Here is a 19,824-nt window from a genome sequence, read left to right on the forward strand (position 1 = left end):
CCTCCCCGGTCTCTGCCCGCTGTCCCTGCCCCTTGCAGCCCCTGCCCCTTGTGGCCCTGTCCCCCACCCCCTGCCTTGCCCTTGTCCTCCTGGTGCCTCCATGGGGTTGCCAGGTAAAATATGACGCCAAGTTCTATTTGAATTTCAGATAATGAGTTATTTTTTAAGGATATCCTCTTCAATGTTTGGGACACACTTACAATAAAAATGAGTTCTTTTGTATCTGAAATTCAAGCGTGACGCGGCGTCCCGTGTCTCGTTTGCTGACCTGGCCGCCATGCCTGCAGTCCTGTAGGCCCCCACCCTCATCCAGCCCCTGCCCCTCTCTCCCGTGCTCGGGGGACCCTGTTCAGGGTTCGCTCCCACCTCGCCCCATCCTCAGGGCTGGAAGGAGGCAGAGGGCGGACAGGGGCTTGGATGGTGGGGGGACTCGCTGCCTTTGTTTCTGGTCCTTCCACAGGGCTCCCCGCGCTGGTCGTGGCCATTTCTGTGGGATTCACCAAGGCCAAAGGGTACAGCACCATGAACTAGTGAGTCGGGGCAGGGCGGGGATGGGGTGGAGGCCGCTCGGCTCCCCCAGCCCCTCCCACTTCTCTAGAAGGTGACAGCTGCCTTGTGCCCGCCTCGCAGAGGAGAGCCAAGGCTGGGAGAGCTGGGGGCCCCGGGGCTGGAGGCTCTCTCCCTCCCCAGCTCCTCCCTGGCAGTGGGCCGCAGGATGGAGGAAATGGGGGCTCAGGGCTGCTAGAGCTTTCCCCCTCCTCCTTAGGTATCCTTGGACAGGTCTGTTAGCCTCGGTTTCCCCTCTGCACCGCTGTGTCCACCCTGCATGACTATGGTGACAAGGGGGCTGTGTGGCCCCAAGGAGGGCAAGGCAGGTGGTGAGGGGCCTATTTCACAGATGAAGTCGGTGAGGCTCTGAAGGGTCAGCTGGGCCAGGCAGGTCCAGGGGCCTTGAATGCCAAGCCAGGAAGCTTGGGGTCACCCTAAAACCAGTGTGACTTCCCAGGGTAGGGGGAGAGGAGCCAGAGGCAGGAGAAGGGGCCGGTGCGGGCTTGGCTCACCGTGGAGCCCCAGGGGGACAGGCCATGGCTGGGCCCTGGAGCAGTGCCCCACTTGGGCAGCAGGGCCAGTGGACATGAATGACGGTCCAGTTACTGGAACCCACGGGAGGGAGAGTGCCAGGAGGTAACTGTGGGCACTGCCGCAGAGCTGAGAGGGTCAGGGGTGGATCAGGGGAACGCCAGGGGTTCTGAAGGCTGAAGAGGAGTTCGTCCGATGGCATGCGGTGGAAGGCTCGGGGCAGGGGAAACAGCACGTGAAGACTGCAGTGTCTTCACTGGGCCCGGGGCTCCCGCAGGCCGCCATGCGTAGGGTCCAGGAGATTTGGGGAAGTGCGGAGCCAGTGAGCACATGTGGCGTGTGGAGGGGTCGGTCAGACGTGTGAGCAGAGGCCTGGGTGACCGGGCCGTGGGGCCTGGGTTGAGTGGACAGGTGGAGGGCCAGACCAGGGACCCAACCTAGAATTTTGGCATCGTGTCCAGAAGGGTCTGTGCGTGAGATGGGGGAGGGTGCAGGAGGAGAGTTGGGGAGCCAGCTTGGGGCGGTCAGGACACCCTCATGTCTGCCCTGTGCTTGCTTCCCCCTCTATAAACCGGGGTCCACGGGGCCGCGCGGGGGGCGCTCCCGAGGGCTCAGAGGCCAGAGCGAGCTGCGGTGTGCCGTGCGTGGGAGGGCCTGCTGGTGTTGAGCTCCTTCTGCTCCCCAGCGTCTCACCTGCCTTCCCGGGGGGGTGGGGGCGTCACGCCTGGCCGCTGACCAGCCTGTCTCCCTCCCCAGCTGCTGGCTCTCCCTGGAGGGGGGACTGTTGTACGCCTTCGTGGGACCGGCCGCCGCTGTCGTGCTGGTACTGACCCCCTCCCCGCTGGCCCAGGCTGGGGCCTTGGGCTGTACCCATTGCCCCTTCAGGGTGACCATGGTCAATGAGGGGTGGATGGTGTTCCTGGCCCCCCTGACCTGCCCTCAGGGTACGGGGTGCAGAGACTGGGCCACAGTGGGGGCCTTCTATTTCTGTGAGGACCTGCCAGGAGATCCATGTGGGTTCACGGGGTGAGTGGCCAGGGGAGGGGCTCGAGTGGACAGGTGGCTGACGAGGGCAGCAGGGCATGCCTGCTAGCAGAGCCTGAGGCTGGGGGGCTGGGGCGGGACCCTTGCTGCTACCGGCCATCACGCTCTGGAGAAGGAAGCGGCTGCCTGTTCTCTCTCGCCACGAATTCCCAAACGCCTTCAGGGTGGGATGCGAAACAGTGCCATGGGGCACACAGGGTTCCTGTCCCGGAGTTCAGGCTGGGCAGGGGGAGCCGGGCACGGCTGGGGGCCTGTACCTGCCCAGCCTGAGCCCGTCCCTGTCCAGCCCTCTGCCCCTCACGCAGGGTCACGCACCGCCATGTGGTGGGGGCCCCCCGGCACAGGCACAGGCATGGGGAGGCTGGACGGCCCCCGGTGGGCAGCGGGCCTAGCCCAAGGGTCCTGGCTCCTTTATTCCTCGAAGGGAGAGGCCTCCGTGCCCTGCATGTCAATGTGGCCCTTCAGAGAGCAGGCCAGCTCGCCATTTTAAAGAGGCGACCCAGGAGCAGGGGAGGCTCAGATGATGGAAGCAGGAGACCCCAGCCCCCACGTCCCCTCCCAGGGTGTCTGGAGGGCAGGGCTGGGGCCGATCTGCTGTGGCCCCCAGCCCAGGGCCCCCTCAGTAACATGGGGACACGCAGGTAAAGACCGTACAGCGCCTGCTGCGGGCAGGGCGGTGACGGCTGGTGTCCTGTCCCCTTCTGGCCCTGGCCTTGTCAGAAAATGAGGTCACCCAGGAAAGACGCCTCCACCCCAGTCAGGCCCTCCGGCGCTGGTGCCCGCGTCTGGGAACTTTCCGTTCGCACGGGGATGAAAGGCAGGGCCTGACCACTGTCGTGTGCGGAGTCAGGGGCACTCAGAGCCGTGGGGCCGCAGGGAGGCGGCCTCCTCCTGCCTCTTATCCGGGGGGCCTGGGGCCAGGCCTTGGACCTCAGGCAGCCTCTGCACAGTGGGAGCCCAGGGGAGGGCACTCGGGGGGAAGGGGCAAAGGAATGAGCCGGGAGCCTCCCCACCCAGGAGGAAGGCCGGAGAGGGGAAGCCCCGAGGTCTCCAGGGCCACTCCAGGGCCAGCCCCTGGGGACAGCTGCTGTTTGCCGCAGGTAGCGGCTTGCGGGCCGCGAACGCCAAGGAGCACTTGTTAGGGGACAGGTGCCCGGCAGGAAGGGGTCAGGAAAGATGCTGTGGCAGAGAGCGCAAGAGCAGTGTGCCCCCAGGTAGAGCCAGGATGCCCCCGAGACAGCCCTTAAGGGGGGCCCTAGTGAGGGGTGAGCTCCCTGTCATGGGAGGGATATAAGGAGCAGGGGTGCTGAGAGGTGGGGGGGCGGCCACAGGGCACGCCTAAGGGTGGATGGCAGCTAGATCATCTGAGGTCTCTTCTGTGGTCGGAGCAGGGGAGTGTGCTGGGGCCAGGCTGACCTCTGACCTCTGGACAGATGTCAGCCCAGCTCCACGAACTGCTGCTGACCATGGTGGGGATGGCAGATGGGCCTCTGGGCTATTCAGTGCAGGCCACCCTGGGGGGTCCAGCCTGTAGAGAGAGCCCCTCACATCACCCTCGGCGCCCCCACTGGGTCATGCTGGCCCCTTTTCGTGTCCAGCCCCGCCGGGCAGGGCTTCCAGCTCCTCGTGGAGCAGGTCCCACGGGAGGGTCACATGGGGGGCTTGACCTGGAGCACCTTGCCCTGGGTGGGGTCCTGTGGCAGGAGAACCCCACCTGAGAGCCAGGGCTCTGGGGGGAGCCGGCCAGGCCCAGGAGACGGTGCTGGGGGGCTGGCGAGCCTATGCCGGTGGCTGTCCTGGAAGCCCCACCTGCTGGCCTGGGGAGCGGTGCCGCAGACCGGGTGCTGCTGCGGGTGGGAGCCCTGGTGTGGAGCGCCGAGTGCCCGCCCCGTGCCCCGCCCCCACGGCCGTGCCCCGCCCCATGCCCCGCCCCCACGGCCATGCCCCGCCCCCACACCCACTCCCTCTGCCTGACAGGTGAACATGGTCATCGGGATCCTGGTGTTCAACAAGCTGGTGTCCAAGGACGGCATCACCGACAAGAAGCTGAAGGAGCGGGCAGGGTAGGACGGGGCCCGCCTCACCTGCATTGAACTGAAAACTCAGCCCGCTCGTCCCCACCAGGCCCCAAGCAGGCGCAGAAACTGAGGCACGGGAGTCTGGAGGCTCACGGCCAGTCCTGGCCTTCCTCTGTGCCTCAGTGTCTCTGTCTGGCCTCTGGCAGGTCCTCAGAAACCATGAAGCTGGTTGTTTTCAGAGACCCTGCCCCCGCAGGGACCACTGGGGCGGTGGGAGGGAGCCCCTGGCCTCCCCCTTCCCTACCCTGGGGTCGGGTGACCCCGAACAAGGATACACCTGCCCACCCTTATGGTGCCTTGAGCAACAGGAGGAGAGCACACGGGGCAAATAGGGTGTTCCTCCCGCGTGGGGAGGCTGAGCCGAGAGGGCAGTGCGTGGCCAGAGGGCACACGGTCCCGAGCAGCTGGGCGGTGCCCAGCAGGGAAGGCCAAGTGGGCTTGGGACAGTGCTGCTCCTCCAGCCCCCCAGAGAATGGGAGCCATGAGGCCACGGACGGGGGCCACATCGGGCTGAGACAGACCCCTCTCTCCGTCCTGCCCCAGCCCTCTGAGCCCTCCCCACCTCACCTCTGCCTGTTGCTCTGTTCGTCCCTCTGCCCTGGCTGGTGTCTGCATGGGGGTCCCGCCCCGCTCCACTGCCCTCTGTGCCCGTCCTCGATGTCTGTCTCTGTGTCTGTCTCCCTCCTCTTCCTGCGCCTCCTGCTTACCCTCGCTTCAGGACACCATCCCCTTGGGTCCCTGATGGCTTCTACTCGTGCTCAGAAGCCTGCTGCGCGGCTTTGGGGGATGCGTGCGATCTGGACAGGCGGGCCTCGCCGTCTGTGGGCCTGGGTGCCCCACTCCCTGGGTGGCGTCCCTGGCAGTGGGGCTTGACGGCCCCCGCCCGCCCACACGTGTTCCTGGGAGGCCCCGGGCCGCGCACGGGGTCGGAGCGCTGGAGCAGTTCACACGCAGCTCCCGCTCGGCGCGGCACTGTCTGGTTTGCTTCCCACAATAACCCCCGAGGTCGGCTCTTGTGTTCCGTTCCCATTTGTACAGCCCAGTGGACCGAGGTTGAGGCGGGGTGAGCGGCTGGTGGTGTGGCTTTGAGCCAGTCAGGCAGGCGCTGGAGCCCAGCGTGTCCGTGTGGCTGGATGCCTCCTCGGGCCCGTCCTGGGCGTGCAGCGGGTGCCCTGGCTCGGAAGCGCTTCCGGCTATGCCCGCGGGGCCGTGCAGAGCCCTGCTCCCCACACGGACAGGAGGCACCCTGCTCGCCGCTGAGCTCTTACTGGCACACACACGCACACACGCAGGGCCCGTGGCAGGGCGCTGCCCAGCTAGCTCCCCAAACCCCAGCGCACTGGCAGGCGGAGCCCTCGCCCCCTGGCTGGGCCGGTGCATGGTCAGGACAGATTCACAGAGACCAGAGGGAAGTGGCCGTGGCCTCCCCCTGATATTTCTGCTTCTTCGTGCAAACATGGGCAGATCGGCTCCCCCTCTGCTCTGCGCGGGCACGCACGGGTGCCAGACCCGGACCACCACCATCTCCCTGAGGCTCCCTGCTTCCCCTGCGAGCCCCCCCACCCCGGGTCCCCCACCCAGGACTAGCCTAGGGAGGCGCGGGTGGGATCGCTGCAGTCAGTGAGCACTCTGCCCCCGTCCTTGCGAGAACAGTGTCGGCTCTTGTCTCAGACTTTGAATTTCACTTCCGGTCAGCTGCCCCGGGGCCCCCTCGGGTGAGCCCTCAAACGTGCCTAGTGTGGAACCCTCTTTCCAGCCGCCAGTAATGCCACGTTAGTGCCTCTCGCTGCCGGCGCGCCCGCCGGGCTCCGCTCTCCTCTGAGTTACACTCTGTTTTAAGCTTTTCCTGTCCTGTCACCTCTGCCGTCCGCTCTAGGGGTCCTCCCCTAGCCAGCCCTTCGCCAGACTCGTCCCCATCCAGGGGCCTTGGGACAAGGTGGACCCAAGGGCCAGTGCGGCCGGAGGGGATGGGGCCGGTTCAGCGTGAGAACGCGCTCGGCTGGTTGGTCATTGGCCTGCGGTCGTGCTGGGGGCTGGGGTGCGCTCTGTGTGAGTGTGTATGTGTGAGTGTGTGCGTGCGAGTGTGTACATGTGTGAGCCTGCGTGGGTGTGTGGACAGTCGTGCACCATGGCGGCCGCGGGATCAGGACGGGACGGGTCCGCTGAAGCGGAAAGCTGTGTTGGGAGGGCCGGGCGGGGACAAGGCTCTGGGAGTACGCGCTGTTTGCTTCACACGCCAGGCTGTGCCCTGATAGGCCTGTCACGAGAGCCTTGGGGGACAGTCCCTGAGAGGTCAAGTGGCAGGTTGGAGGCAGGGGCCCCGCCCACCTGGGTCCCTGCTCCCGCCCCTCCCCCACCCCACCACAGGGGCATCGGACTTTCCAAAGGGCCGGGTGGTCCCACTGCCCCCTGGCCTCCCCGCCAGCTCCCCTGCTCCCCACCCATCACCCCCCAGCTGGCACCCACTCCTCCACGTGGCCCTCTGCCCTCCGCAGAACCCTGCAGAGGCTGGGCTGCGGGAATTGGAGTAATTCACGGGTCTCCAAGCCCCAGCTGTCTGCTCCCCGCCTCAGGCCGCAGACGTCAGGCCCCAGGCCCAGGGGAGGATGACTCAGAGCAGGACGAGACTTCCCTGGGAGAGCTGTGCCCCGCCCTCCTCCTGCTCAGAACGCGGCCAGAGAAGGTCTGTTTCCGGAAGGGAGGAGACAGACGAGGGAGCCCCACCCTCCATGGGGAGACACAGAGGTTTGGGGTCGGGGAGGGCAGTGCGCGTAGTCATGGAGGGCCCTCTTCTCCGGGCATCCAGCAGGTGCGGGGGGAGGCAAGCCTGGGTGCCAGTACCCCTGCTGGGGCCTCCGCCCTGGAAGGAGGTGAGGAGGGTCTGTGAAGTTCGGTTCGGAAGCTCGTGCAGCGGCCAGAAGAGAAGAGGTGTGGGGGCTTCAAAGCACCTCCCGGCTCCGGCTGGAGCCGTCCTGAAGAAGAAATGGGGCTGGGGCGAGGCTGGGGACCTGGGTTCTGGAGCGGGGGGAGGGGGTATGGAGGCGGGCCTGTCTTCTGCACCGGCGCCCAGACAGGGCACAAAGGGTGCAGAAGCAGAGGGCACAGCTCTGGGGAGAGCTTCTGCCCCCGTCCCCTGACCAAGGTCCTGCTGGTTTGGGGGTCCTTCTCCAGGCCGGACTTCAGGTCCTTCCATCCTCTCTCCCACCAGCTCCATGCCCCCAGCTCCTTCCCGGTGGCCCTGGCCCCTGCCTGATGTTCCTTGTGCCCCTCCCCCCGCCCACTCCCCACTTCTCCTGCCCCACCTGCTCCTGCCTCATCCTTTTGACAAGGATGTCCTGTAAGGAGGGGAGCAGGTGGTCCTGACCTCAGCCCCGACCGCGGCGAGGACAGTGGCCCCAGCGGCTCCTTGGAGCCCCTGCATGGCAGTCACCTGCCCATGGGGGCAGAGCGCTGGAGGTCATCATGGTGGTGAGGGTGGGGTCAGGTACATTTCCCAGACACCCCACTGCACACCAGCCGTCGCGCTGGCACTGTCTGCCCTCACCACACCTTGAGGACATGGCACAGTGACGGCACTGTCCGGAAGAGGCAGGCTCAGAGCGGCCACGGCATAGCCCGTGGTGGCACAGGAGGTGCCGGGGGCAGAGGGCAGTGCCTCTGGGCAGCCCCTCCCCTGGGGACCAGCAGAGCAAGGCCTGCCAAGAGGATGAAGTGCCTGTGGGTCTCTGTTCTTGTCTCTGCCTCCCCCCTCCCCCTGCCATGTTTGTCTGTCATCTCTCTCCTCTTGGAGCAGCTCTCTGGTTCTCTCTCTTTCTCTTCCCGTCTCTGTCCAGAGCTCAGAGGCCTGGCCAAACACCTCCCTCCATGGCCGCCTTATGGTTGGGACCCCGGACCCCTGGCAGGGGGACCTGAGGGCCCTGGGAGCTGGAACCAGCAGGTGGCCCCCAGCTCCTGCCTCCAGTGTGCCTCCTCACCTGTGCCCTCCTGGACAGTTAGGAACCTGGGTCTCCCAGAGAGGTCCCTCCCTCCCTGCTGCCCAGCCCCCGGGGACCACCCTCGGAATCTCCAGTCTCCTCTGCCAGGAGCCCTCAGGCCGCTGGGCGGGTTGGGGCAGAACTCTGCTCCCTAGGAGGGGCCACGAGGCTGGTGGGCCCAGAGGGGAGAGGCGGGAGAGGAGGTGAAGCCCAGCGGGGGAGGGGGGCGCCCCCGGGGCGGGGAGGGTGGGGAGGGCGCCCGGGGCAGTGCTGACACAGCCGCCCGCTGCACTGTCCACAGGGCCTCGCTGTGGAGCTCCTGCGTCGTGCTGCCGCTGCTGGCACTGACCTGGATGTCGGCCGTGCTCGCCGTCACCGACCGCCGCTCCGCCCTCTTCCAGATCCTGTTCGCCGTCTTTGACTCACTGGAGGGCTTCGTCATAGTGATGGTGCACTGCATTCTACGCAGAGAGGTGGGCCTCGCGGGCACGCCCCTGCCAGGCCCTCTGCGCGGCCGACACCTGCAGCGGCCCTGCGGGCAGATCCTGGGACCGGGCGGGAGGTGGGGGCGCAGCTTCCAGGCCCCTCACTTCTGCAAGGCGGGGCTGCCAGAGCGGTGGCTCCTTAGTGAAAGCGCTTCCTCCCAAGAACGCCCCCCACGCGCCCCATGCTGGCTCGGACTGGGAGGGCGGCTCTCTCCCCTGGGGTGTTTGGGACCCAAAGCCACTGGAGACGTAGGTGGCTTTTAGCACCACTGAGACTCCTGTCCTGGAGCGCTCTGGGCCTGTCTCGGAGGGAGCAAGAGAGGGCAGTCACCCACCCGTGCCAGCTGCCCAGGAGCAACAGTTAGGGGACCTGCTCTGATCTCAGGAGGCTCGAAATGTGGGTAACAGTGCTCTTGGCGTGGATGCACGAGGTGCCATCGCGAGGCTGGATGAGGCCAGGTGGCCTCGGAAGCTGAAGGGGCACGAATGGGTGGACAGACACGTGGAATGACCTCCCCTTCCCCTCGGAACCTCCTAGAAAGATAACAAAGTGATTTTAAAGCACTTAGATTCAAAAGGATGAAAAGAAGCGTTTTGCCGCAAACCCTGGGCTTTTGGGGAGAGAAGAACAAGGGGTCATGAGCTCAGCCCAGCCGAGGAAGCTCGGTCCGCAGCCGGCAGTGGGGGTGGCCCAGCAGCAACTGCTTCACAGCCCAAGCCAGAGCGCTTCTAGAAGTGGGACTCCTGGGCCCTCGGGACGCCCAGGGAAGGTCTGTAGCGGACGACTGGCGGTCCGTTTCGGTAGCAGCATGGACCCCTCCTGGGCTGGCAGTGCTGCCCCCACCCGGCCTCCCCCACCTGCAGCCCCACCGTCCCCCGTGGGGCCCTGGACTGGGGGCGCCCGGCACAGCTGAAAGCATGCTGAGACGGGGATGCGTGAGCCTATGTGCTGGCGCTTGGGCACCACGTCGCCTGAGGCCCCCAGCTGGCGGACAGGTGAGCGCCGAAAGATGGGAGGACAAGAAGCCCACGTTTCTGGTGTTGGGACGGCCCCATTGACAAATTCCAGCCCACAGCCCCTCCTCCCACTGCGTGGAAATGTCCTGGTGGGTCATGAGCATTCTCTCTGAAATCCTGAGCACCCGGAGAGCCTGTGCCTGAAAAGTTACAGAGCTGAGCAGCCGCGGGCCCCAGACACAGACCCGAGCTGGCGTCCCCAGAGAGAGAGACTGCCCCCGCTCCCCAGCCCCGCACCTGCAGGTTTCTGGTCCTGGCCGTGTTTACTCGCATCCGCGGTTCTCGCTGCGGGCGGCCTACTGCTCGTCTTCCACACACGGGCCAGCACAGGCCTCCTCGCTTCGGTGGGCTGTGGCCAGATGTCACACTCCTGCCCGGCTGTAAGGCCCCGCTCATGACCCTCGGCTGCTGGCTGCTGGCTTCTGGGAAACGAGAACAGCAGGCTACCAAGAAGGGGCATGCAGAGACCAGGAGGGAGCTTTGTAGGAATTCGGACCCGGAGGCAGAAGCGGGAATACCCGGAGCGTGGGCCCACCCCCGAGGAGAGTCAGGTGCCCCGGAGACATGGTTTCCCAGGAAGGCTGGACTTCCCCATCAGCCTCTGTGACCTCCTGGGGTCCCACAGGTGGGGTCTGTGCTACAGGGACCCTGCGGCCAGGGGAAGGTTGGGAAAGGGCCCCCATCCTCTGGTCTCTGCAGGGAGGGCTCCAGGGGGCTGTGCTGAGGAAGACAGGCCAGCAGGGGGCAGACAGGGGCGATGCCAGGCAGCTCCAGCCAGTGCGATGGGTGTGGGACATTTGGCAGGTAGACGAGTAAGGTGGTCATCTGAGTCTCCTGGGGAGGGAACCGAGGGGGTGAGGCTGGCCAGGTGGCCTTCCTGGAGGAGGAGGCTATGAGGCACTTGGGGAGACCATTTGGTGTTCATGCCAGTGGAGAAAGTGGTTTCCCACCTGCCATCTCCTGGACCGTGGCCTGCCTCCACTGGGCAGCAGTAGGCGCTTCGAGATGTTTGCTAGGCGGGCGTGAGTGCAAGGATGGGAGGAAGGCGCACCTGCACAGGCGGCCCGAAGGCTTGATTGCTGTCCCCGGCCCTGAGGCCAGCAGGACTCCAGCACCGCCTCTGAGTAGCTGTGTGGCTGCAGGGAAGGGGGACAGGTCCCCAGGTCTGTGCAGTGTCTGGGTCTTGGAGCCAGGAACCCCGGCGCACCCTCCTCCCAGAGCCCCCCCCCCACTCAGGATGCCTCCTCCAGGAAGCCCTCCATGCTTTCACCACCCCTGTGCCTTCCGTTATTCCCTTTGCCTGTCGTGGCCTTGAGGCGTCCGCTCCTTGAGGGTGGGCACCGCTCACTGCTGTGCTCAGGGCCCAGAGCAGGCAGTGCGGAGAAGGTGCCAGCCTTTGCTCCTTGCTCACACGGCCAGCTCTGTCCGTCCTCCGTGGATGAGCTTTGTGCTGGCTACTTGGGTGGCCCCGGACGCGGAGCCACCATCACCCCTTCCTGAAGAGTCTGTGGGAGACCTCCATCGATGGATGTGCCCCACAGACATGCTGTCCCCCCCAAGGCCCTGTGGACGCTCAGGGGGCGGGTCTCCAGGGGAGCGAGGGCGGGGCCCCCGGCTGGCCCGGATGGTGCGGACTCCGGTGCCTTCTGCAGCCTGACGGGGGTCTGTACGGACACATCCAGCCAGGAGGGCTGCAGCATGCTCGCAGGGGGTCCGGAGCTCCTCGACTTTGGAATTTTCACACCCATGAAGGGCACAGAGAGAATCTCCGAGAGGGAAGGGGGGCGAGGCCCCGCACAGAGGCCGCCCTCGCAGAGATGCCCCTCTGTGCTGCTCGCCCTTGCCTTCCCGCCACCCTGCGAGGATGCAGTCCAGGGCTGCTGGGGACCGCTCTGCTCTCTCCCCAGGTCCAGGACGCCGTGAAGTGTCGCGTGGTGGACCGCCAGGAGGAGGGCAACGGGGACTCGGGGGGCTCCTTCCAGAACGGCCATGCCCAGCTCATGGTAGGGCTCAGAGCTTGGTGCCCCCCACGGTGCAGCCTCACGCCACTTAGAGCTGCTCTGGGCTCCAGCAGCCCTTGGGAAGAGCTCCGAGCCCAGCCTGAGGCTGGGGACACTGAGGCTCACCAAGGTGACATCCCCGGTCTGGGGGCGGGCAGGACCCAGATGGTGAGAGTCTGGCTGGGGCTGGCATCAACGCACCCCACCCCCACTGCCACAGCGCTCTTGCCCAGATGCCAGCCTCTGGGGGCCGTTGCCTCAGCTGCTGCCCTCCCCCTTCTCTGCACTTCCCACACCCCCTCATTGCCCTCCAGCCTGGCCAGGATGGGACTGGGCTCACTCGGTCTCCATCAGGGGACCAGCCCTGGCCTGTCCATGCACCTTCCACCCCGCCCTGGCCTTGTCCCCAGCCAGGTCCCCTTGGGCACTCTGGCATTACGCTGTTCAGCCTGAGGTGCGACAAGCCCCTCCCACCCTGCTGCCGGCCTCACAGGTGTCTGCTAAGATGCCCCCTCCAGGGAGCCCTCCCTGATCCCCCGCCCCCATTCCTGCCATCAGGCCTCCTATTCAGGTCCTGGCGGCGCCCTGGCTGAATCCCCCGCGCTGTTGCTGGGTGCTGCTGCCTGCTCCGCTGGGTGCCCCCGGCGCGGTGAGCCTGGCAGGCAGGAGGTGCTCACTCAGTCCTGGGGTGCCCAGCCTCCTCCATGAGGTCGTGAGCGTCACAGGCAGGGCTCCGCAGATGCCAGCCGTCAGACCTGGGGAGGCTTCTTGGATCCTCAGGGGCGAGGGCAGGGGTCCCAGACCCCCAGGCACTGCTCCTGGCCTGACCTCTGACCTTCTCACAAGCCAGCCTCTGCATTTGCGGAGAGGGAACCTCCAGGTTTGAGATGAGGACCCAGCGCCACAGCCCCTGGAGAAAGCCACGCCCCCGCTGGCAGCGGCCTCGCTGGCTTGCCCCGCCCACTGGGGGGGTCTCTGCGCGGGGCTGCGTGGCCCCCTCTTGCCTGCCCCAGCTCCAAGGCTGCGGTGGGGCCGGCGCTTTAGCAGGGGCCTCGGTGGCTGCTCAAGGGATGGCTGGTCTCACCCTGGCACGGATATCCGTGTCCGAACCCCGCTCTGCCTGGCTGGCCGTCCTCCGTTTCCTCGTCCCCAGGGCTGTGGTGAGGACTACAGGTGCCATGGGGCAAGCCCCCCACACCCTGCACACCAGCAGGGGGCGGCCTGGGCAGCAGGGGGCTCTGGTGCGAGACCCTTTGTGCCCCCTGCCCCATCGGGGGATGTGAGGGACAGAGTGAGGGGTTCTCGTACTCGAGTCCCAGGGGGCCGGCGGTTGGGGGAGACTGAGCCAGGCGCAAGAGCGTGAGTGCACTGCGGTGGGACCAGACTCCCACTTCCCTGCGGAGCCACAGACGCCTGGGCAGGAACTGCCAGGCACGCACGTACACACACGCACACACGCGCGTGCACGCAGGGGCAAGAGTGTGCAGGGGCGGGGCCCCCCAGCAGGGTCTGCTGGAACACATGAGCACACGGGCACCCTTGAGCTCGTAGACCCCGTTAGCACTCAGCGGCGTGCACGCACGTGTGCACGTGCACGTGCACGCACGTGTGCACGCACACGCCCCTTCGAGGTACAGCACCGCTCACTGTGTCCCGCCAGCCCAGAGGCAGCGCGGTGCGGGCAGCAGCCCAGCCCCGCTTGCTGGCTGGCAGGCCCTCACCCCACCCCGCCTCTGTCTTGCAGACTGACTTCGAGAAGGACGTGGATCTGGCCTGTAGATCAGGTGAGCGCCTGCCAGGTGAGAGCGACAGGTGGTCCTCGCCTGGGTCCACTTTCTTCTTTTTCTTTTCTCTGTGTGTCTGTCTGTTCATTCGTCTGTCCTCATCCCACCTCTGCCTGCCACAGCCCACACGGTGAGGTTGGATCAGATCCTCCCAGATGGTGGGGATGCTGCCCGGAAGGCCTGGTCTGCACCGGGCCTGCGCCCCCGCCCCCAGCCTGGGCCCGCACCAGCCACTTCCTGCCTCCCCGCCCGCAGCCCTGAGGCTGCGGCCAGGGTCTGGGGAAAACTGTGCTGGAGCTCAGGCTCAGCAGGGGTGAGGCCCGTGCTGTGCGGGCGGAGCTCTCAGCCCTGGGGCAGACCCTGGGCCCCGTGCGCTGGGCCTGGCCCTGTCCTCTCCCCGCCATGCCCCCTGCCTCAGCAGCCACACCCACACTTCTGTTCTTTGCTTTCCACGCTCTTCGTTGGGGCAGTGAGGCTGGACGAGCTGTGTGAGACGGGAGCTGCCCGCCTCCACCCTGTCGCCCACCTCGCCACCCACCCCTGCCTGCCCTCCCTCAGGGCCCGCGCTCTGTGTTGTCTTCATGTCTTCATCCCCAGTCCAGCCACCGAGGAGGGTGGGTCACGCTTTCGGAACGGGAGACGGCAGTGGCAGCGGGGGGAGAGCAGGGAGAAGGAGCTACCACCAAGCTCTGAGCTAAGGCTGAGCTTCCCGGAAGCAGGTGGAAAAAGGAACTCAATTGCCCAAAGAAAGGGAGCCCCTCAAGGGCCATTGTTCTGTGAGCCAGGCCTCTGAGGCAGTGACAGGCAGGATCTTCCAGAGCTGTGGAAAGCCAGCTGGCCACCCTGCCTTGCGTCTGTCCGATATTTGGGAAGCATCTTCTCTAGAGACAACCATGGGGGCAGGTGCTGGGACAGCCCCAAGTTGGCAGTGTCAGCTGCTGCCAGGTGGACCCAGGAGGGCTTTCTGGAGGAGGTGGCCTCTGGTTGGGCTGACTGGGGAATTGGACAGAATGGTCTTCCACCTCCCGTCTTGGTCTTACGTAGTCTAGGCAGCCTTCTTGAGAGGTGACCCCAAAACTCAAGGGCCTTCAGAGGCTGGGGCCCAGCCCCATTCGGGTGGTCCTGGCTTCTCTGAGCTTCCGATTTGTTCCTCATCAGTAAGCTGGCCCAGTGGGGCCTGCGGCCTCTCAAGCAGTTAGTGGCTGGGGGTGGGGGTGAGGGGGCACACGAGCTGGGGGTGTGGGGGCCTAGAGGAGTCAGATGTGGGGCTGAGTAGGCGGGAGACCTGCAGCTGGGTTTGTGCGGGGTGGGGTGCACCCTGCGTCTGTGGGGCTTAGCGCTCACTCAGGAGGGACCCTGGAAGGGCGCAGGTTTGGCGGTAAAATGGCAGGTCCCCCACTGGGGTGCCCAGAGGAGGTCGGCGTCTAGAGGCTGGAGATGAGAGGGGGCCCGGAGCTTCCGAGGGGATGGCGAGTGGCCGTTCGCTGGGAGGGTGTGTGCTCATGGGGCAGCTGCGGGTGTTCGAGGGCTGGGCAAGGGTGTGGCAGGATGCCTGTCCACCTGGCCAGCAAGGAGAGGGCCCTGCGGTCACCGCAGGCTTCCGAGGACGGGCCCTGAGTGGGGCGCGGGTGGGCAGCTCGGCCTGGCAGCTGTGTGCTCTCCATGGGCCAGTGAGGCTGCAGTGACTGGTAGGAGCGGGGCGGGTGGTGGGCCAGCAGGAGTCTGGGTCAGGGGTCATGTGGTCCCATGCCCCTGCAGCCGAACAGAAGTGGGGCAGCGAGGCATACGGGGCCCGGCTCCCCAGGAGCGGGCTGCCCCACCCCAACGCCCCGTGAGGAGCTGTGTCCCCGCTCTTCCAAGGAGCAGGGGCTGGCTCCAGGGCCGACAGGACCCCCAGCTGCCGGGGAGAGCGGTGTGCGGGTGGCGGTCATTTGTCCTGTCTACGGGGGCACACAGAAGCACCCCATGTTCCAGCCTTGTTAGAAAAGGCGAAGGAAACCCAGCTGCCGCAGCACCAGACCCCACACAGTGGACCCCCGCTGACCAGGGCAGGGGCGGCCCGCGAGGGACCTGGGCACCGGGGACCACAGCTTCAGGGCCGTCGGAGGGGGCGTGCCCGAGCAGGACCTGGCCGGGGCACCCCCGAGGCGGCCCTGACCCCCTCGCCTGTCCCCACAGTGCTGAACAAGGACATCGCGGCCTGCCGCACAGCCACGATCACGGGCACACTCAAGCGGCCGTCGCTGCCCGAGGAGGAGAAGCTGAAGCTCGCCCACGCCAAGGCGCCCCCCACCAACTTCAACAGCCTGCCAGCCAACGTGTCCAAGCTGCACCTGCACGGCTCGCCCCGCTGCCCGGGCGGCCCCCTGCCCGACTTCCCCAACCACTCGCTGACCCTCAAGAAGGACCGGGCACCCAAATCCTCCTTCGCCGGTGATGGGGACATCTTCAAGAAGCTGGACTCGGAGCTGAGCCGGGCCCAGGAGAAGGCCCTGGACACCAGCTACGTCATCCTGCCAACGGCCACGGCCACGCTGCGGCCCAAGACCCAGGAGGAGGCCAAGCACAGCATCCACATCGACCAGATGCCCCAGACCCGCCTCATCCACCTCAACATGGCCCCCGACGCCGGCCTCCCTGCCCGCAGCCCCCCCACCCGCCAGCCCCCGGAGGCCCCCCCGGCCCAGCCCCCACCTCCCCCACCCCCCCCACCCCCACCACCCACCCTGGAGCCAGCGCCCCCCAGCCTGGGGGAGCCCGGAGAGCCCGCGGCCCACCCGGGGCCCAGCTCGGGGGCCGGGACCAGGAACGAGAATGTCTCCACCTTGTCCGCGAGCTCGTTGGAGGTGAGGGCAGCCCAGGGGCCCCGGGGGCAGGGCGTGCGGTGGGCGCTGCTGGTTTGGGCTGCGGCTTAGCAAGTCCGGGCTGGGAATGCTGGGGCCGGCGTCCCGCCTCCCCGCTGCTGGAAGGAGCCCCTCGACAAGAAGGGGAACGTGCTGGGGAGCTGGTTCGCAACAGGGCACGCCCTAGGACAGCCAGCCCACCGTCCTCCTTCTGTTCTCTAGCCACGCTTCCCCTGGCCCTGCTGGGCCCTGGTGACCCGGAGCTTCTGGCCTGTGCCACAACGGGGGTCTCTCCCATTGCAGAGAGGCCCATGGAGCTGGACTTGAGCTGGCTTGAATCCAGCCCCTTCCGTGGTTGGGGTCAGGGCAGCAAGTCCCTCCTTAGACCAACCTGAAGCCTAGACTTGACCCCCAGCCCACCCAGCCTGTGCAACATGGGGCTCAGAGACCGGGTGGGGGGAGCATGGCCGAGCACCCTCAGGGAGCCCCGCCCTCCCCGGGGCCCTGCTCCCCCTTCCTGGCTCCCTGCCTCCGTGGCCCCCCAGCTGTGCCGCTGGCCTGCATCCAACTCCCCTTGTCCCCAGGAGCACGTCCTGGGCAGGCTAAGCCCGATGCCCTGGCCCAGCGCTGGCACCGGCCCTGCAGGGATGGCCCAGGGCACGGTCTGGCTCATTAAGCGGGGACAGAAGGTGATGAAGATCTTCCTAGGTTCACTCCCACTCTAGGGTGGAATACCAGAGCTGCCTGTGACTGTCCCTGCCCTCTGGGCCCCCCACCTCCTGTCCACCCTCTTCCTGCTGAGCGCTCATGCTGGGCCCCCACCGTCTCAGGCCGCGGTGGCCTGCAAGGGGCCTGGGCTCTGAGAACCACAGCTTCAGGGCTGTCAGAGGCGTGTCCCCCAGGGCTTGGCCGAGACCCCAAAGGCATGGGGCCAGGGGCTCCCTGGTCCGCCCCATCCTCAGGCAAGGAGAGGCCTGGATCTGTGGCCCGGGAGGTTTTAGGGAACCGCTTGCAAATGCGCACAAACCCCTTCTCCCCACAGCGGCGGAAATCGCGGTACGCAGAGCTGGACTTCGAGGTGGGTCCTGGCGTCCCCTCCCCCACATGGCCGGGCCGGAGGGGCTCTGTGCCCCTCCAGCAGGCAGGGAGGGGCAGGGCAGCTCCCCTCCGGGCTCAGGCTCCGCCGCCCCTCCCGCCCCGCAGAAAATCATGCACACGCGGAAGCGCACCAGGACATGTTCCAGGGACCTGAGCCGGAAGCTGCAGCACGCGGAGAAAGGACAAGGACGCCGCTGGGCTCGGACAGCAAGGTCTGGGAGCGGGCGGGTCAGCGCTGGGTGGTGAGCGGTGTGCGGGGGGCTGCTCCCGGAGAGCCCTTCTCCGCCCCCCTCATTCATTCGTTCTTTCCTGCCACCTTTCCCGGAGACTGGCCTCACCTGGCCCATGCTAGACCCTGGAGGGCAGGGCAAGCCAACGGGCCTTCCTGGGCAGGGGGGAGGCTGTCTGGAGGGAGAGGTGGTACACTGGCTGCCTCCCACGGAAGGCCACGGCCGAGGGAGCGGTGCCGGGCAGCTGCCCCCACTGCAGGCCGTCCCCTTGTGCCGACCCCACAGCGGGAGGTGCTCTGCTCCTGGGTCTCCCCCATTCCCCACCTCTCCGCTCTGAGGCCCCTTCCCCTCTGTTCTGACTCTTGTCTCTCCCCGCTCCCCGTCTGATTTTGCTCTGTGGCCTCCCTCGTGGTCCCTCCGTTCATCCACCGCCCACCGGCCAGCAGCCAGAAAAGCCGCAGACGCCGAACAAGCGGCCCTGGGAGAGCCTTCGGAAAGCCCACGGGACGCCCGCGTGGGTGAAGAAGGAACTGGAGCCGCTGCCGCCGTCCCCTCTGGAGCTGCGGAGCGTGGAGTGGGAGAAGTCGGGCGCCACGATCCCACTGGTGGGTCAGGACATCATCGACCTCCAGACTGAGGTCTGAGCAGGTGGGCGGCGGCCACGCACCGGGCCACGAGGAGGGACGCTGCTCTGCCCGCTCCTGCCACGGGACGGGTACAGACATGCTCTCGGGCTGCAGGCCGGGCCCGCGTCCTGGCCTCAGGGCGCTCGGACGGCGGCCAGGCGGAGGCCCGCAGTGCTGGGACCAGAGCCAGAAGGGACAGGAGGCACCGGCGGCCCGGGTGGGCACAGGGCTCCAGAGGCCGGAAGGTGCCTCAGACTCTGCCCTCCTCCAGCCCAGCGCCGGCGGGCAGGCGGGCGGGCCGCCGCGGACAGTGGCCGGGCCAGATGCGGCCGGCACCCCCAGGATGCCTCCCTGAGCTGCCGCAGCACAGGGCCAGCCTGCTTGGCCCAGCTGGCCTGGCACCATTTTTTAGACACCCCTACCCCTCGGGAAGCAGCCAGCCCCCCCCCACCTTTCCAGGGCCCGGGGGCCCGGGGCCCCTCCCCAGACCCAGGTGGAGAGCACAGCCCTCTCTCTCACCTGCGCCGACCCCAGGGGCAGGACTAGAAGCCCACTCCGGGAAGAGCAGGGGTGGGGAATCTATTTTTTCTCTCCTTTTCTTTTCTTCAATAAAAAGAATTAAAAACCCATGTCGCGTCTGTGTGGCCTCCCTCTGCGCAGCCCAAGCCACAGCTCCGGCCCGCTGGGGTGGCTTCTGCTGAGCGGCCTTGGTCTTTCCACCTGGTTCCAAAGGGCTGGGGAGGCCTGGTGGGCAATGGGGCTCCACCCCTGCACCCTGCCTGGGTATCAGGAGCCCATAATGTGTGGACCTTGGCCCCCAGGCCCGCAGTGGTGTGGCCCCCAGGGGTGCTTTGAGGGAACTGATGGGGACCCTCGGATGCCGGGCTCCCTTTCTCCCCCGCCCCCAGCCTTTTAGACCCACGGGGACTGTTGGTGTGCGACTTCCCTGTGCCCGGAGCCGTTGCTGGGGGAACATTTGGGGACTGAGGCAGAGGATGTGGAGGGAGGGAGGGAGCCTTGGGTGTCAGGGCCCCCCTCCTTCCAGCTGGCCTTGGTGTGCCCAGGATCTCCTCCAGGACTCCCGCCCTCTGCTTCACCCCTGTCCCACACACCCCCATCTTGACCCTGGGGCAGGCGCGAGGAACACATGTGGACACGCCCAGAGCCCTGCCCTCTGCCCCCTCCCACCTTGGCCCGAGGCCCACAGCTTGCCCAGTTTCTGAGCCTGAACTTGGAGATGCCCATCCCCGCGAGCTGAAATGCCTGCCTCTCCTTTATGTTTCCAGCAGGAGGCAGCCTGAGCCCGCGCAGAGAGCCCAGCTGGGCGCTGCGAGGCTGGGGGTGGGGGGGGCGGCGCTGAGGCTGGGAGGAGAGGTGAGGCAGGCTCCTCCCCCAGGCTGCGCTTCCCACCGCGGGCAGCAGAGGCCGCTGGCCCAAAGAGGGGGTGCATAGGTGGGCTGTTTGCAAGCCCCCCCAGCACCCTGAGATTACGGCCCCCAACCACAGCGTTCCAGATGAACACAACGCCAAGCCTGCTGAAAAGTGGGGGAGCTGCCTGGCGCCGG

At 66.9% G+C, this 19,824-nt stretch overlaps 1 protein-coding gene across 1 annotated transcript in view; it reads left to right on the plus strand.

Annotated features, from left to right (window-relative positions):
• ADGRB1 (adhesion G protein-coupled receptor B1) overlaps window positions 1–19,824 on the plus strand; it is a 74,325-nt gene that overhangs the window by 52,630 nt on the left and 1,871 nt on the right. The window contains exons 21-28 of the mRNA XM_040625641.1: window positions 461–530; window positions 1,837–1,903; window positions 4,102–4,187; window positions 8,478–8,649; window positions 11,586–11,681; window positions 13,423–13,462; window positions 15,641–16,308; window positions 17,348–17,383. Coding sequence (XP_040481575.1) covers window positions 461–530; window positions 1,837–1,903; window positions 4,102–4,187; window positions 8,478–8,649; window positions 11,586–11,681; window positions 13,423–13,462; window positions 15,641–16,308; window positions 17,348–17,383 — 1,235 coding nt within the window. The remainder of the gene's footprint in view (window positions 1–460; window positions 531–1,836; window positions 1,904–4,101; window positions 4,188–8,477; window positions 8,650–11,585; window positions 11,682–13,422; window positions 13,463–15,640; window positions 16,309–17,347; window positions 17,384–19,824) is intronic.

The sequence above is a fragment of the Ursus maritimus genome, unplaced genomic scaffold, assembly GCF_017311325.1.
Source record: "Ursus maritimus isolate PB19 unplaced genomic scaffold, ASM1731132v1 scaffold_9, whole genome shotgun sequence".
NCBI lineage: Eukaryota > Metazoa > Chordata > Mammalia > Carnivora > Ursidae > Ursus > Ursus maritimus.